This window comes from Mastigoproctus giganteus, chromosome 2 (assembly GCF_048544385.1).
Source record: "Mastigoproctus giganteus isolate SK-2022 chromosome 2, ASM4854438v1, whole genome shotgun sequence".
Lineage (NCBI taxonomy): Eukaryota > Metazoa > Arthropoda > Arachnida > Uropygi > Thelyphonidae > Mastigoproctus > Mastigoproctus giganteus.
Genome location: NC_143576.1, coordinates 86227065 through 86240646, shown reverse-complemented (window position 1 = coordinate 86240646; position 13582 = coordinate 86227065). Strand labels below are relative to the sequence as shown.

At 36.7% G+C, this 13582-nt stretch overlaps 1 protein-coding gene across 1 annotated transcript in view; it reads left to right on the top strand.

The window, feature by feature from the left end:
* LOC150089388 (ubiquitin-conjugating enzyme E2 R2-like) overlaps window positions 1-13582 on the top strand; it is a 117355-nt gene that overhangs the window by 87204 nt on the left and 16569 nt on the right. The window contains exon 4 of the mRNA XM_090389359.1: window positions 8899-9033. Within this exon, the coding sequence (XP_090245485.1) occupies window positions 8899-9033 (135 nt within the window). The remainder of the gene's footprint in view (window positions 1-8898; window positions 9034-13582) is intronic.

The window sequence follows — 13582 nt, the reverse complement described above, 5'->3', positions numbered from 1 at the left end:
TCCCACACTCCACTTTAAAATCTCGTCCTTTATCTAAACCTTGGTTTTCCAATAAATGTGCTAAGGCTGTCCAAGAGAAGAATGTTGCATATCGCAATTGGCTTGTTTCTAATTCTTCAGTTTCATTTTCTGCCTTCACCAAAACTCCCAACAATTGTAAAGCAGTTATTAATCAGTCCAAACTAGAGTTTGAACAGGCTAAGAGTAGAAAACTTGCTTCTTGCCCTAATGGTAGCCGAGCATTCTGGTCTCTTGCCAAAGTTATTGGCTGCAACTTTTGCCCATCTCTGCTCTCACTTCTTTCCAAACCAGATGGTTCTGTTGTCACTTCAGCCAAGGATAAAGCTGACCTGCTAGCATCTCATTTTTCTTCCAGCTCATGTATTAATGATCTTGATAAAACACCTCCCACCATTCCCAACACGCTCCATTCAATGCCTACTGTGGTCTTCCATCAAAAGGATATCAGAAGGATTTTGATGAATCTTGATGCTAAGAAAGCTCCAGGTCCTGATGGTATTTCTCCACTTGTTCTCAAAACTTGTGCTCCTGAACTTACTCCTATTCTTTGCCGCCTTTTTTCACTTTCTTATTCCAAAGATGTTTTTCCTTCTGCTTGGAAATTTGGTCATATCCAGCCAGTTATTAAAAAGGGTGACAAATCCCTCCCATCCAATTATCATCCCATTGCAATTACGTCTACCCTTTCTAAAGTAATGGAGAAATCAATTAACCGCCAACTCTTAAACTACCTAGAAACCTTCCGTCTGATCAACGATCGCCAGTATGGATTCCGTCAGTATTGATCCACTGGTGATATTCTGGCTTATGTTACCCATTTATGGACTAATTCAATGGAAAGGTTCTGTGAAAAACACAAGTAGTTGCTCTTGATATCTCAAAGGCTTTCGATCGTTTTTGGCATAAAGGTCTTCTAAACAAGCTTCTATCTTATGGTTTGCCAACTGTTTTTAGTAATTGGTTATCCAGTTTTCTCTCTGATCGCTCACTGAGGGTGATGGTAGATGGCTCTCTGTCTTCTAACTTCTCCACTAATGCCGGTGTCCCCCAAGGTTCAGTTCTTTCCCCCACTCTTTACCTCTTGTATATCAATGACCTTCTTCCATTGACTGGAAATTCTATCCATAGTTTTGCCGATGATAGCACATTGCATCCTTTTGAGAAACCTTGTCCTGCTCAATCAGCTTCAACTTCTCGAAAATCTGCTACGAATTCCTTAAATGCCGATCTTCAGGTAATTCTCCAGTGGGGCAAAGACAACTTAGTCAATTTCAATCCTTCTAAAACTCAGTCTTGTCTTATATCTCGCAAGGTGGTAGATGACTTTCATCAACCGGTGAAACCTATGTTTAGTCTCTAGAGCAAAGTTTCCGGCATCCCCCACCCCCTCCCCATACTTCTCCTTCAACCCATGCACGGTACTAAGTACTATAGGTTTTGATACCTTTCGTGTTTCGGGTTCTCATAAAAAAAAAAAAAAAAAAAAAAGGATTCTTCTGCTCCTATGCTTATCTTTAGTAACACTCCGATTTCTAGGCAAAATGATATATCTCTTTTGGGGATTACCCTGACTTCTAATCTCTCTTGGCACAAGCACATTACAAATATTGCTTCCTCTGCATCTAAAAAACTTGGTTTTCTCTTTCGCTCTCGGCGTTAGTTTTCTTCCAAACAGCTGCTCACTCTGTATAAATCGCAAATCTGCCCTGCCACGGAATATTGTTCCCACATCTGGGGTGGTGGTGCCCCCAAAACCTCTCTCAGGCTTCTCGATTCCATTCAGAAGAGGGCAGTTAGGTTAATTAATGATTCATCTTTAACAAAGTCTCTCCACTCTGTCTCATAGACGTACTGTTTCTGCTGCATGCCTCTTTTACAGATACTTCCATGGGCACTGTTCTTCTGAATTGGCTTTTATAATTCCTGGTCTCCCTTTCAAAATAGTCCGAACACATGCCGCTACCAGCCAACATCCATTTACTGTCCAACTTCAAACCCACAGAACCAACTTTTCATCTTCCTCATTTATTCATTTAACTGCCATTTTCCGGAACAACCTTCCTTCCTACGTATTTCCTGAAAATTACAATCTACAGAAGTTCAAGTCCAATGTCAACAAATATCTTCTTTTGTCTTTTCAACCTCCAACCCAAGCATGGTACTAAGTACTATAGGTTCTAATACCTCTCGTGTTTGGGGTTCACATAAAAAAAAAAAAAAAGTAACTTTCAAATCTCGCTGTCTCAATTCAGAATAAACTAACGATCCTGACTAGGTCTATAAGCTACTTATAGAAAATAATTTGATGTAAAAATGGTAAATAAAGCGGCTAAATATGGCTAAAAAACTTCTTGTTCAGCGGAGCTGCAACTTGTAACACGTGGATTTGATACCCTTACCGATACTTTTATGCAATTACAAGGCCGAGTAAAGAATAAATACACCAGATTAATCAGAAAATCACAAAATAATGCTATACTACTAAATTTAAATCAAAAGTTTTAGAAAAACAATAATTTCAAATCAATAAATAAGTAAAATCCACTTAGCGGCTTTGAACACATCTGGCTCCTATTAGCGTCGTCAGCAGACTCCAATTTATCAATGATATTGATGAAGGTATATTAAGCTTAATGTCAAAGTTTGCAGATGATACAAAGTTTGGCAGGGTTGTTAATAACCGTAATGACAGTGTGTTGCTGCAACAGGATCTGAAGTTGGGCAGATGGGCTGATAAGTGGCAACAACAGTTTAACATTGACAAATGCAAAGTATTGCATATGGGTAGCAGTAACCCCAGAAAAATGTACCAACTATGTTAGTGGAGAATTAAAGAGACCTGGGAGTAATTGTGCAGTCAGTTACGAATTTTCTGACAGTGCAGATAGGCTGCCAGAGTAGTCATGGGGTCTTGTCAATGATATACAGGAATTTTGGGAGCAGGGATATGTAGGTGATTATTCCCTTGTATGAGGCAATGTCAAGCCACACCTTGAGTACTGCATACAGATCTGGAAGCCTCATTTTAGGAAGGATGTAGAGTTGCTAGAATGAATACAGAGAAGGGCAACAAGACTGGTGAAGGGAACAAAAGGGTGCTCTTATGAAGAAAGGCTTAAGTTCTGCAAACTGCAGTTTCTTATACATGCTCCACATACGTCAGACATCTAGGCACCTGCGAGGTGATCTGATTGAGGTGTATAAGGCCTTGAATGGATTGAGCAGGCCCAATCCTGATGGGATTCTTTCTCAGTTTACAAACCTGAGGGGGCATAGATTTAAACTGAAGAAAGACAGTTGTAGAATAGATGTGCAGTAGTTTGCCTTTTAAGACCCACCCTGGCTTATAACGCCAGAAGAAGAAGAAGATGGTTTCAGGTTAATCTTTTAAGAAGAATAAAAAGTGTATAAAAATGGGATAAATGCCGATCAATGGGATAAATGCAGTGGGGATTGAAAGTAATTGATAGAAAATGGTTTAAAGTTCTATTTCCACAGCTGTGTATAAAGAAGCAATGTTCCTCTGATAAAATTACAAAAGTAAGTTTATCAGAGGAACATTACATGGTGTTTTTAGTACTTAACTCTGAAGCTTGAAAACTTAAGTAAGAAGAAAGACCTGAAAAGGTTGAGTTCTTGTATGCAATAACAGTAAAGTGGGATGTTTACTTTATGAAGATTAGCAGTGCCAAAGATTTATGACATAAGCTTCTGATGTCATTATTTTATAATTGCATAATGACTGATTTTACTCTCTTAACATTTTACTAATTTTACCCTCTTAATTTGGATAAATCTAAGTTCACTTTGTTTATGATTTTTCGGTCACTGCAAATAGTATATGTATCAGAATCACTTATGATATCCATTTGTTTATTATCATAATTTATTTTATTAAAAGATAAAATATCTTATCTGCTTTTTTTACCACAGTACTATTGGTACAAAACATCAGAACTGATTTTATTACTGGTATTTATCACTGAATTTACTTGTGCTATAATTCAATTTTATGTGGTTTATTATTTAGTAACTTCTTATTTCAACTATACAGTCCCTAACAGAATAAAAAATGCTGTCCAATAGCAAACTTGCAGCCATGTCCTATTGTGAGACTTGCTTATGAGATAAATTAATTCCCAACAAGGAAATATTATTATGCTCCCATCCTCCATAATTTCTGGTAAGATTGTTCAAGTTTGCCGTTAGACAGGATTTTTATCCTATTACGGAAATGTTTAATTTCTAATTCTAGCATGCTCATTTCTTGTAAATTCTTTTTTGCTCCTTGGCTGAATATGAAGATACAATTCTCTTATACATGCTCCACATACGTCAGACGTGTAAACAGCAATATTCTTTCTATTTTCATGCATTGGAGACTGCGTGCCACTAATTGAGGTGTATAAGGCCTTAAAATTCTTGATGAACAGAAAACTCACTACACGGTCATTATGGGGGACTTCAATGCCAAGGTTGGAAAGAGACTAAACAGTGCAGAAAGAAGAACTATAGGAAATTTTGGAATTGGTGAAAGAGGTGAAAGACTTGTGGAATTTGCAGAATCTCGAGGAATGTCAGTAATGAACACTTTTTTCAAGAAAAGGGTGAACAGAAAGTGGACATGGAAGAGCCCAAATGGATTACAACTGATGAAATCGACTTCATCCTCGCTAACAGAAGATATATCGTGAATGATGTTACTGTGCTGAACAAAGTAAATGTTGGAAGTGATCACAGAATGGTAAGATGCACACTTGATATAGATGTAAGAAAAGAAAGGAAAAAACTGACTCGAGTAAATAATACAAAGGTCTTTGAGATAACAGAAGAGGAGAAAAAGCAGTATGTACTGGAACTTAAGAACAAGTTTGAGCTTCTGTAGACTGCTCAGGACCAAGATATTGATGAGAGAATATTACAACTTTCTGAAAGTGATAAAGCCCAAGAAAGCTATAGGTAAAAAGAAATCCAAAGAAGAAAAAATCAGTCAAGAAACACTTGTCATGATGAACCAAAGACGACAAATGAAGAGCAAGAAAAACACTGGCAGGGAGAAATTTGAGTATACTGAATTATGCAAAGCCATTAGAAAGAGACTTAGAGAGAACATAAGAAAATTTAACACAAGAAAAGTAGAACAAGCATTAAGGGAAAACAAAGGATTTAAATCAGCAGCCATGAACAGTAATACAGAAAAACAAATGATACTGAAACTGAAGAATAGCGATGGTGTACTTATGAATAGCAGAGAAGGCATAATTCAGATATCAGAAGACTACTATAAAGAGTTACACAAGGAGCAAGGGAATGATGCCAGCAGTGGGGAAGATGGATTGCAAATTAGTTACACATACAACATACCTGATATCCTTCCTGATGAGGTAGAACATGCTTTGAAGAAAATGAAGAATCGGAAAGCCCCAGGGGAAGATGAAGTTACTGTAGAGTTGTTAAAATTGGGAGGAAGAGACATCACACAAAAACTGGCAAGACTCTTCACAAAATGCATTAGGAAAAGTGTGCCACCTAAGCAGTGGAATAATGCAATCATAGTTTTGCTGCATAAGAAAGGAGATAAATTGGAAATTATAGACCAATTATCTTGTTATCCCACATCTACAAGTTGTTCACAAGGGTCATTACTAACAGATTAGAAAGAATACTTGATGAGAATCAACCGAAAGAGCAAGCTGGCTTTAGGACAGGATTCTCCACTATGGATCACCTTCACGTAATGTCACAGCTAATGGAGGAAGCAAATGAATATAAAACACCATTATGCCTGGTATTTGTGGATTATGAAAAGGCATTTGACTCCATACAACATAAGGCAAAGTTTCGGACACTGGAAAGACAAGGCATAGATACCCCATATATTTTGATTTTGAAGAAAATATATGAGAATGCTACCTCCTTTATTAGACTAGACAAAGACAGTAGGAAATTTAAAATTGAGAAAGGAGTTCGACAAGGAGAGACAATATCTCCAGAGTTGTTTACTGCTGCCCTTGAGGAAGCTTTCAGAAGATTAGACTGGTCGCAGAAAGGAGTCAATGTGAATGGAGAGTACCTAAACCATTTACGATATGCAGATGACATTGTGGTCATAAGCCACGATCCCAAAGAATTAGAGGAAAATCTTAATCAGTTATGCACAGTTAGTAAGGATTTTGGACTAAAGATGAATATGGCTAAAACAAAAGTATTGATGAACAAATATGCCACAGAAAGGGACATAATGATTGAAGGAGCAGTAATTGAAAAGGTGGAGTCATATACTTATCTGGGACAAGTTATTAGCTGTAATAATGATAAATAGAACTGGAAATTTGCTGGAGAGGCCTTCATCCTGCAGTGGATAGAAAATGGCTGATGATGATGATGATGAAGGACTAAGGTTGAGCACTTTGAATTCTAATGGGATTCTTCCGCTTGCTCAGATTATGAACCAGAGGGGACATAAATTCAAATTGAGGAAAGACAGTTGTGGAATAGATGTGGAAATTTGTCTCTAGCCAGCCGGTGGTTAATTGCTGGAACAAACTTCCATGTGTTGTGGAAGTTGATAGGTTAAATAAATTCAAGGAGGGACTGGACAAACCTTTAGAGGGAATTGATTTTTTTTTTTTTTTTTTCGGCTGATGCTACATAGACTCATGCGCTTGCTTTCTTGCATCACATGTCTCCATTACTACTACTATCCAGCAGCCATCTGCAAGATCCATGTAAGCATTTTCCTCTGTGATTCCAACAGCCTATACAATAAGCTTGAAGGCAATGATCAATTATTAATCTGTTAGCATCATTCATGAGCTGGATGTAGGAACTGATTTTGCTATTTGATTACTTGGATTTCAGAAAACATTTGGCTCATTCCTGCTTGAGAGCATAAATAACAGTTTGACGAGGTAACCTTTTTAAAGGTTACCAGAATTTATCTTTGTTGATATTTTAATCTTTTCTTGGCGCAGTATATGCAGTCGTTTTTCCACCAGTAAAATCAAAATCAATCAATCAATCAATCAACCTGCTTGAGAGCTATCTGCATAGGCTGTTGGAATCGCAGAGGAAATTTCTTTCATGGATACTTTCAGATGGCTACTGGATAGGAGGCAGAGGGTTGATTAACGGTTATTCTTCAGATTGAGCTAACGGAAGAAGTGGGATTCCTAAGGATCTGTCAGTTTTTGATTTTCTTAAATGACATGGACAGAGGAATAGAAGGCATGATATCATAATTTGCAAATGATGTAAAGATTAGTAGAGCAGTTAATGAAGAATAGCTTCTTCAGGGTGACTTAGATTTCAGATATGGTCAGAAAAGTGGAAGCTAATGCTTTAATGCAGAAAAAGGCAATGTCTTAGACTTTGAATAGCAATTACAAATTAACTTTATTCACTTGGTGGGGTTGAATTAAAAACAGTAGAGGAAGAAAGGTATTAGGGAGTTGTTTGGCAATGAAGTTCTCTGAGCAATATAGACAGGCAGCAAGAAAAGCTCATGCAGTGAGCTTTTCTTGCTGCCTATCGATGATATATCAGACATTTGCTTCTAAAGATAGGCAGGCCATAATTTCACTATATAAAGCAATTGTAAGACCACACTTGGAATACTGGGTTCAAGTGTGGAGACACTACCGAAAAAAAAAAAAAAGCATCTCTTGTGAAAGGGGCCAAAGACAGACAACTTGCCTAGTGAAATTCTAAAAGACATCCAAATGAGAAAAGACTTCAAATCTAGGTTAGAACTTGGAAACTAAACATCTTAGCAGAGTATATAAGGCTCTGAGAGGAGAAAGTTAAAATTAACGAGAGTGAAATTTTCACTGCCATAAATGATTCCAGAACTAAGGACAATAAATTCAAATTACGGAATAGAAGTTTAGATTGGATTGCAGTCTTAAGTTTTCTTTTAGCCAGAAAGTTGTTGATAAATAAAATAAGTTGCCTCCATGGGTAATTGAGACTGACAGCTTGGGGGAAATTCAAAGGTCATCTGAATAGGCACCTATCTGAAGGAGATGAACAGGTACTTTATTATTTTTATTTTATTTATTTTTTTTTTAAATTATTTATTTATTTAATTTTTTTTGGTTGGTGCAGCAAAATGCTATACATTCCTTGCACCATATGGCTAATATTAAAAACCATAACTAAGCTAACCAAAAATGATAAACTTTAAAGGTAAAGATAATGCTGAAGAGAATAATATTGTAGAAGTATGGAGTAAATGTTTTTATGAAATGCTGAAAAAAAAAGGCTGAAGGCTTTACTTGCAGAAGAGGTTAAGATTAAAGTGGGGAATATTTTTGATACCCCTTTATTGAAGTAGAAAAAGTGCATAGAACGTTTCCTCTTTTTTTTTTCTCTCTCTTTTTTTTTTTTTTTTTTTTTTTTTCCAAATTTTAAATTTTTATTTACCATCTAGTTTTACATCTCTCCTATGAACCAGTACTTTTCAGTTTAAGAAAATGCTGGTATACCTGAGATTAAGTAATTGGGGATAATTCTGTTAAACTGATGAATTATTTAAGCCTGCTACAAGACCGAAACCTAGAATTACTATTAACCTAATTGCTTTCTTTATATTCATTGTGGATTTAATATTTTTCATTCTTAATGCTAATTTTGTTTGCTTCCCTTGTGTTTTTATTGTGTACAGTTTTTCTACCCTTCTCATTATTGTCACTCTTTTTTTCTTTTCATTTTATTGCAACTGTTGGCCAGATGAATGACAAATGTTTAATGTCACAGTTTCATTATGATATTTTAAAGGAACGATTTTCAAGCTTGATTCAAACCTTTTTTTCAATTCAATTCAAACTTTTTTTTGAATTTTACAATTATGTAACTATACAAGTTCATTTCCTTTAGGACAATCTTATTGAGTGTTATCTCCCTTTTGAATGAGCCTAACACTTTTTCACCTGCTAATGTTGATGCTTCAGTTATGTATCGCCGTTGGAAGGATTCCAAAGGCAAAGATAAAGAATATGAAAATATTATTAAGTATGTACTCTTTAAAATTTTATAATTTAAATTAACTTTCATTAATGTTACTTAAACTTTATAATAAGCATATTTCTCAACATAAATATTCTTTGTTTATTAGCCATAAATAATATTACTATGTAACAAATTTTTCAAAAAGGTTCTGTTTCTCTGCATTTATTGATGTTTATAAATTTGGATATGCTGATTACAAATATGACCTTACTTTTTATATAATATTAATGGTATGCCCAGAAATAAAGAAAGAAAAATAAAAATGTAAATAAACAAGTTAAAAAAAACATGAATTAAAAAGTAGAAATCCTCCTTGTGTGTTAATCAAAAAAAAAATTAAAATGTACACTTTACGTCTTTGTCTTTTGTGTGTCAGTGTGCTCATCTTGAACTAAAAACCAAATACAGTTGCCCATCATAGCTTCATCCCACCTTCCTTTGTACCTGTTTTCCATTGATTGTATAGCCTGCTGGAATCTCTCTCTCTCTCCCTCATGCTCTTCTCTAAGATCATCTAATTTAATCTGATGAAATCCAGTTTAGAGTGCAAATAAATGGAACTTAATTGGAATTCTGCATTGCATTTTTCTGTAATTCTCAGTCAGCTTATCAAGAAGTCCTCTGTAATTTCCAGCTTTATTGTTATCAAATAGGCTATTCATTATAAAGCCGACTGGGCTAGCCGAGTGGGTAAAGTACCTGCCCGGCAACCCAAAGGTCGCGGGTTCGATTCCCGCCTCGGGCTTGGATCAAAGTACTGCAAAAACCTGGGGAGGTGCAATATGGCCACAGAAGCCGATGCGCCAACAACTACCAAATCAAAAAAAAAAAAAAAAAAAAATTCATTATAAAGCAAAATGACTTCCAGGTATTTTGCTCAGCATCAATAATTTTAACTTCTGGTTCTTGTGAAGCCGATGTCTGCTTTACTTGCAGACCATAATGAAAGGTGAAATGTTTATATATTTCACTTCATTTTTGCTTCAAACAATTTTGGAAATAAATTCCTGAGAATGGTGCTTTAACAAATTGCTTGACGAGAGTCAGCATGATATCAAGTTGTAGAAGTAAGACTATTTCTTGGAACTAAGAGATTGTTTATTTTGTGTGCACTGGTCAAAACTAGTTCTGACAGACTATTCTCTTCTCATATAGTGAAGACATGCCAATTTCCAATCCACCTTGAAAATTCAGAAGGAACACCAGCATCTTGAAGTCCCCACAGACATCCTGCTTATACTGGTCATACTTGATCTTCTTTGGCACATGCTTTACATTTCCACAGTATTATGTAGTATAAACAGTGTGTGTGTGTGTGTGTGTGTGTGTGTGTGTGTGTGAGAGAGAGAGAGAGAGAGAGAGAGAGAGAGAGAGAGAGAGAGAGAGATGGGTGTATATTCAAACTTTTACTTAAACTGTCTGTGAAAAGATACAATTCTAGATTGTGACCACTACCATTTTCTTCATCCTAACATCAAATGAAAACAGAAGCACTGAGATTTTGCAACAGGATGTCTGTGGGGACTTCAAGATGCTGGTGTTCCTTCTGGATTTTCAAGGTGGATTGGAAATTGGCATGTCTTCACTACATGAGAAGAGAATAGTCTGTCAGAACTAGTTTCTGCCTGGTGCACACAAAATAATCAATCCCTTAGTTCCAAGAAACAGTCTTACTTCTACCACTTCATATCATGATGACTCTCGTCAAGCAATTTGTTAAAGCATCATTCTCAGGAATATATTTCCAAAATTGTGTAAATGACGTGTATTTTTCAATATGTGAATATGTTGCAGCCAATGAAATGTCCAATGCTCTACATTGGATTTGATTAGACCCAGGTCTCTCACGAAGTCATCCAGTTATGTAGTAGTAGTGGGAAATGATGCAAGAAAGCAAGCTTATATAACATCAGCCACAAAAAAAACACTGCGCACTTCACCCATCCATAAACTCCAAGAATTTGTGCAGTTCTTTCTTGAATTTATTCTAACCATGCACTTCCACAACAAGAGATGGAAGCCTGTTTGAACAATCAGCCATCCTGTGGCTGAAATCGAACTTCTGCACATCTGTCTTGCAACCACCTTTCCTCATTTAATGTTTTTTTTTTTTTTTTTTTTTTTTTTTTATGAAAACCCCATACAGGAGAGGTAATAGAACCATGCTTGGGTCGGAGGTTGAGAAGACGAAAGAAGATATTTGTTGACATTAGACTTGAACTTCTGTAGATTCTAATTGTCAGAAAATACGTATGAAGGAAGGTTGTTCCAGAAAACGGCAGTTGAATGAATAAACAAAGAAGATAAAGTTGGTTCTGTGAGTTTGAAGTTGGACAGTAAATGGCTGGTGGCCTTTCATGTTTGGACTGTTTTGAAAGAAAGAGTGGGAATTACAGAAGCCAATACAGAAGAACAGTGCCCATGGAAGTATTTGTAGAAAAAGCATGCAGCAGAAACAGTACGTCTGTGAGACAGAGAATGGAGAGACTCTGTTAGAGATGAGTCATTAATTAACCTAACTGCCCTCTTCTGAATGGAATCGAGAAGCCTGAGAAAGGTTTTGAAGGCACTGCCCCAGATGTGGGAACAATATTCTATGGTAGGGCAGATTTGCAATTTGTACAGATGAACAGCTGTTTGGAAGAAAAGTAATACTGAGAGTGAAAAAGAAAACCAACTTTTTTAGATACAGAGGAAGCAATATTTGTAATGTGCTTGTGTCAAGAGAGATTAGAAGTCAGGGTAATCCCCAAAAGAGATATATCATCTTGCCTAGAAATCGGGGTGTCACCAAAGATGAGAAGAAAGATTGAAATCAACTAAGTTGTCTTTGTCCCACTGGAGAATTACCTGGAGATTGGCATTTAAGGAATTGGTAGTGGATATTCAAGAAGTTGAAGATGATCCAGCAGGGCAAGGTTTCTCAAACTGAAAAGTGGAATGCAATGTGGTATCATCGGCAAAACTATGGATAGGATGTCCAGTCAATGGAAGAAGGTCATTAATATACAAGAGGAAAAGAGAGTGGGGAAAGAACTGAACCTTTGGGGACACCAGCATTAGTGGAGTAGTTAGAAGATAGAGAGCCATCTACCCTCAGTGAGCAGTCAGAGAGAAAACTGAGTAACCAATTACAAAAACAGTTGACAAACCATAAGATTAAAGCTTGTTTAGAAGGCCTTTATTCCAAACACGATTGAAAACCTTTGAGATGTCAAGAGCGCAACTGCTTGTGTTGTGTTCATAACCATTCTGGCTTATGTTATATAATAACATAAGCCAGAATATCACCAGTGGATCAACACTAATGGAATCCATACTGGCGATCGTGGATCAGATAGAAGGTTTCTAGGTAGTTTAAGAGTTGGCGGTTAATTGATTTCTCCATTACTTTAGAAAGGGTAGAAGTAAATTGCAATGGGACTATAATTGGATGGGAGGGATTTTTCACCCTTTTTAGGAACTGGCTGTATATGAGCAAATTTCCAAGCAGAAGGAAAAAAACACCTTTGGAATAACAAAGTGAAAAAAGCAGCAAAGAACAGGAGTAAGTTCAGGAGCACAGGTTTTGAGAACAAGTGGAGAAATAACGTTAGGACCTGGAGCTTTCTGAGCATCAAGATTCATCAAAATCCTTTTGACGGAAGACCATAGGAGGCATTGAATGGAGCATGTTGGGAGGAATTTTACCAAGATCGTTAATACATGAGTTGGAAGAAAAATGGGATGCTAGCAGCTCAGCTTTATCCTTGGCTGAAGTGACAATAGAACCATCTGGCTTTGATAGAGGTGAGAGCAGAGATGGGCAAAAGTTACGGCCAATAGCTTTGGCAAGAGACCAGCATGCTCGGCTACCATTAGGGCAAGAAGCAAGTGGAGTGTGGAATAAAAGATTCCATTCCTACAAGAATAATTTCATTGACACAATCTGAGCAAATGTTGACATCAGAAATTTTGAAACAGTAATCCAACCAAAGCAAAAGAAGAAAAGAAATCTTGCAGGTCATCTCATTTTGCTTTCTTGTAATGCCAAGCAACATGAGGTTGGGAATAGCCATGAGATAAAGGCTCCATTGGAGAAGAGATAATCACCAAGTTGTTATCTGAGGTGCCTAAAGGAACACTCACTTCGGCCTTGTACTTAGAAGAGTTGTTTGTGAGAAAAAGATCATGCTGATTGGCTGTATGGTTAAGATTGTCCGGTATTGTGGTAGGTAAATGAACAATCTGTGCAAGGTCATTGGTAATTGCAAAAGCCTCAGTAACTTGACCAGCTGGGTCTGTGTGACTAGAGAATGGAAGCCAGCTGAAGTTGTGAAAATTAATATCACCAAGGAAAATTACCTCACTGTTAGGAAAGTTGGGACTGGAGAAAGTGAAGTTGCAAAGAGAGGAAGTCAAAGTGCTCCAAGTGATTAGTGGAGTTGGAAGAAAGGTAGAGACAACAGATGAATTTGACAGAATGAGGTAGAGCGATTTTAAGCCAGAGAAGATCGAAAAGAGGAGATTCCAAATTACCAAGATCATTAATACATGAGTTATGAGTAATACT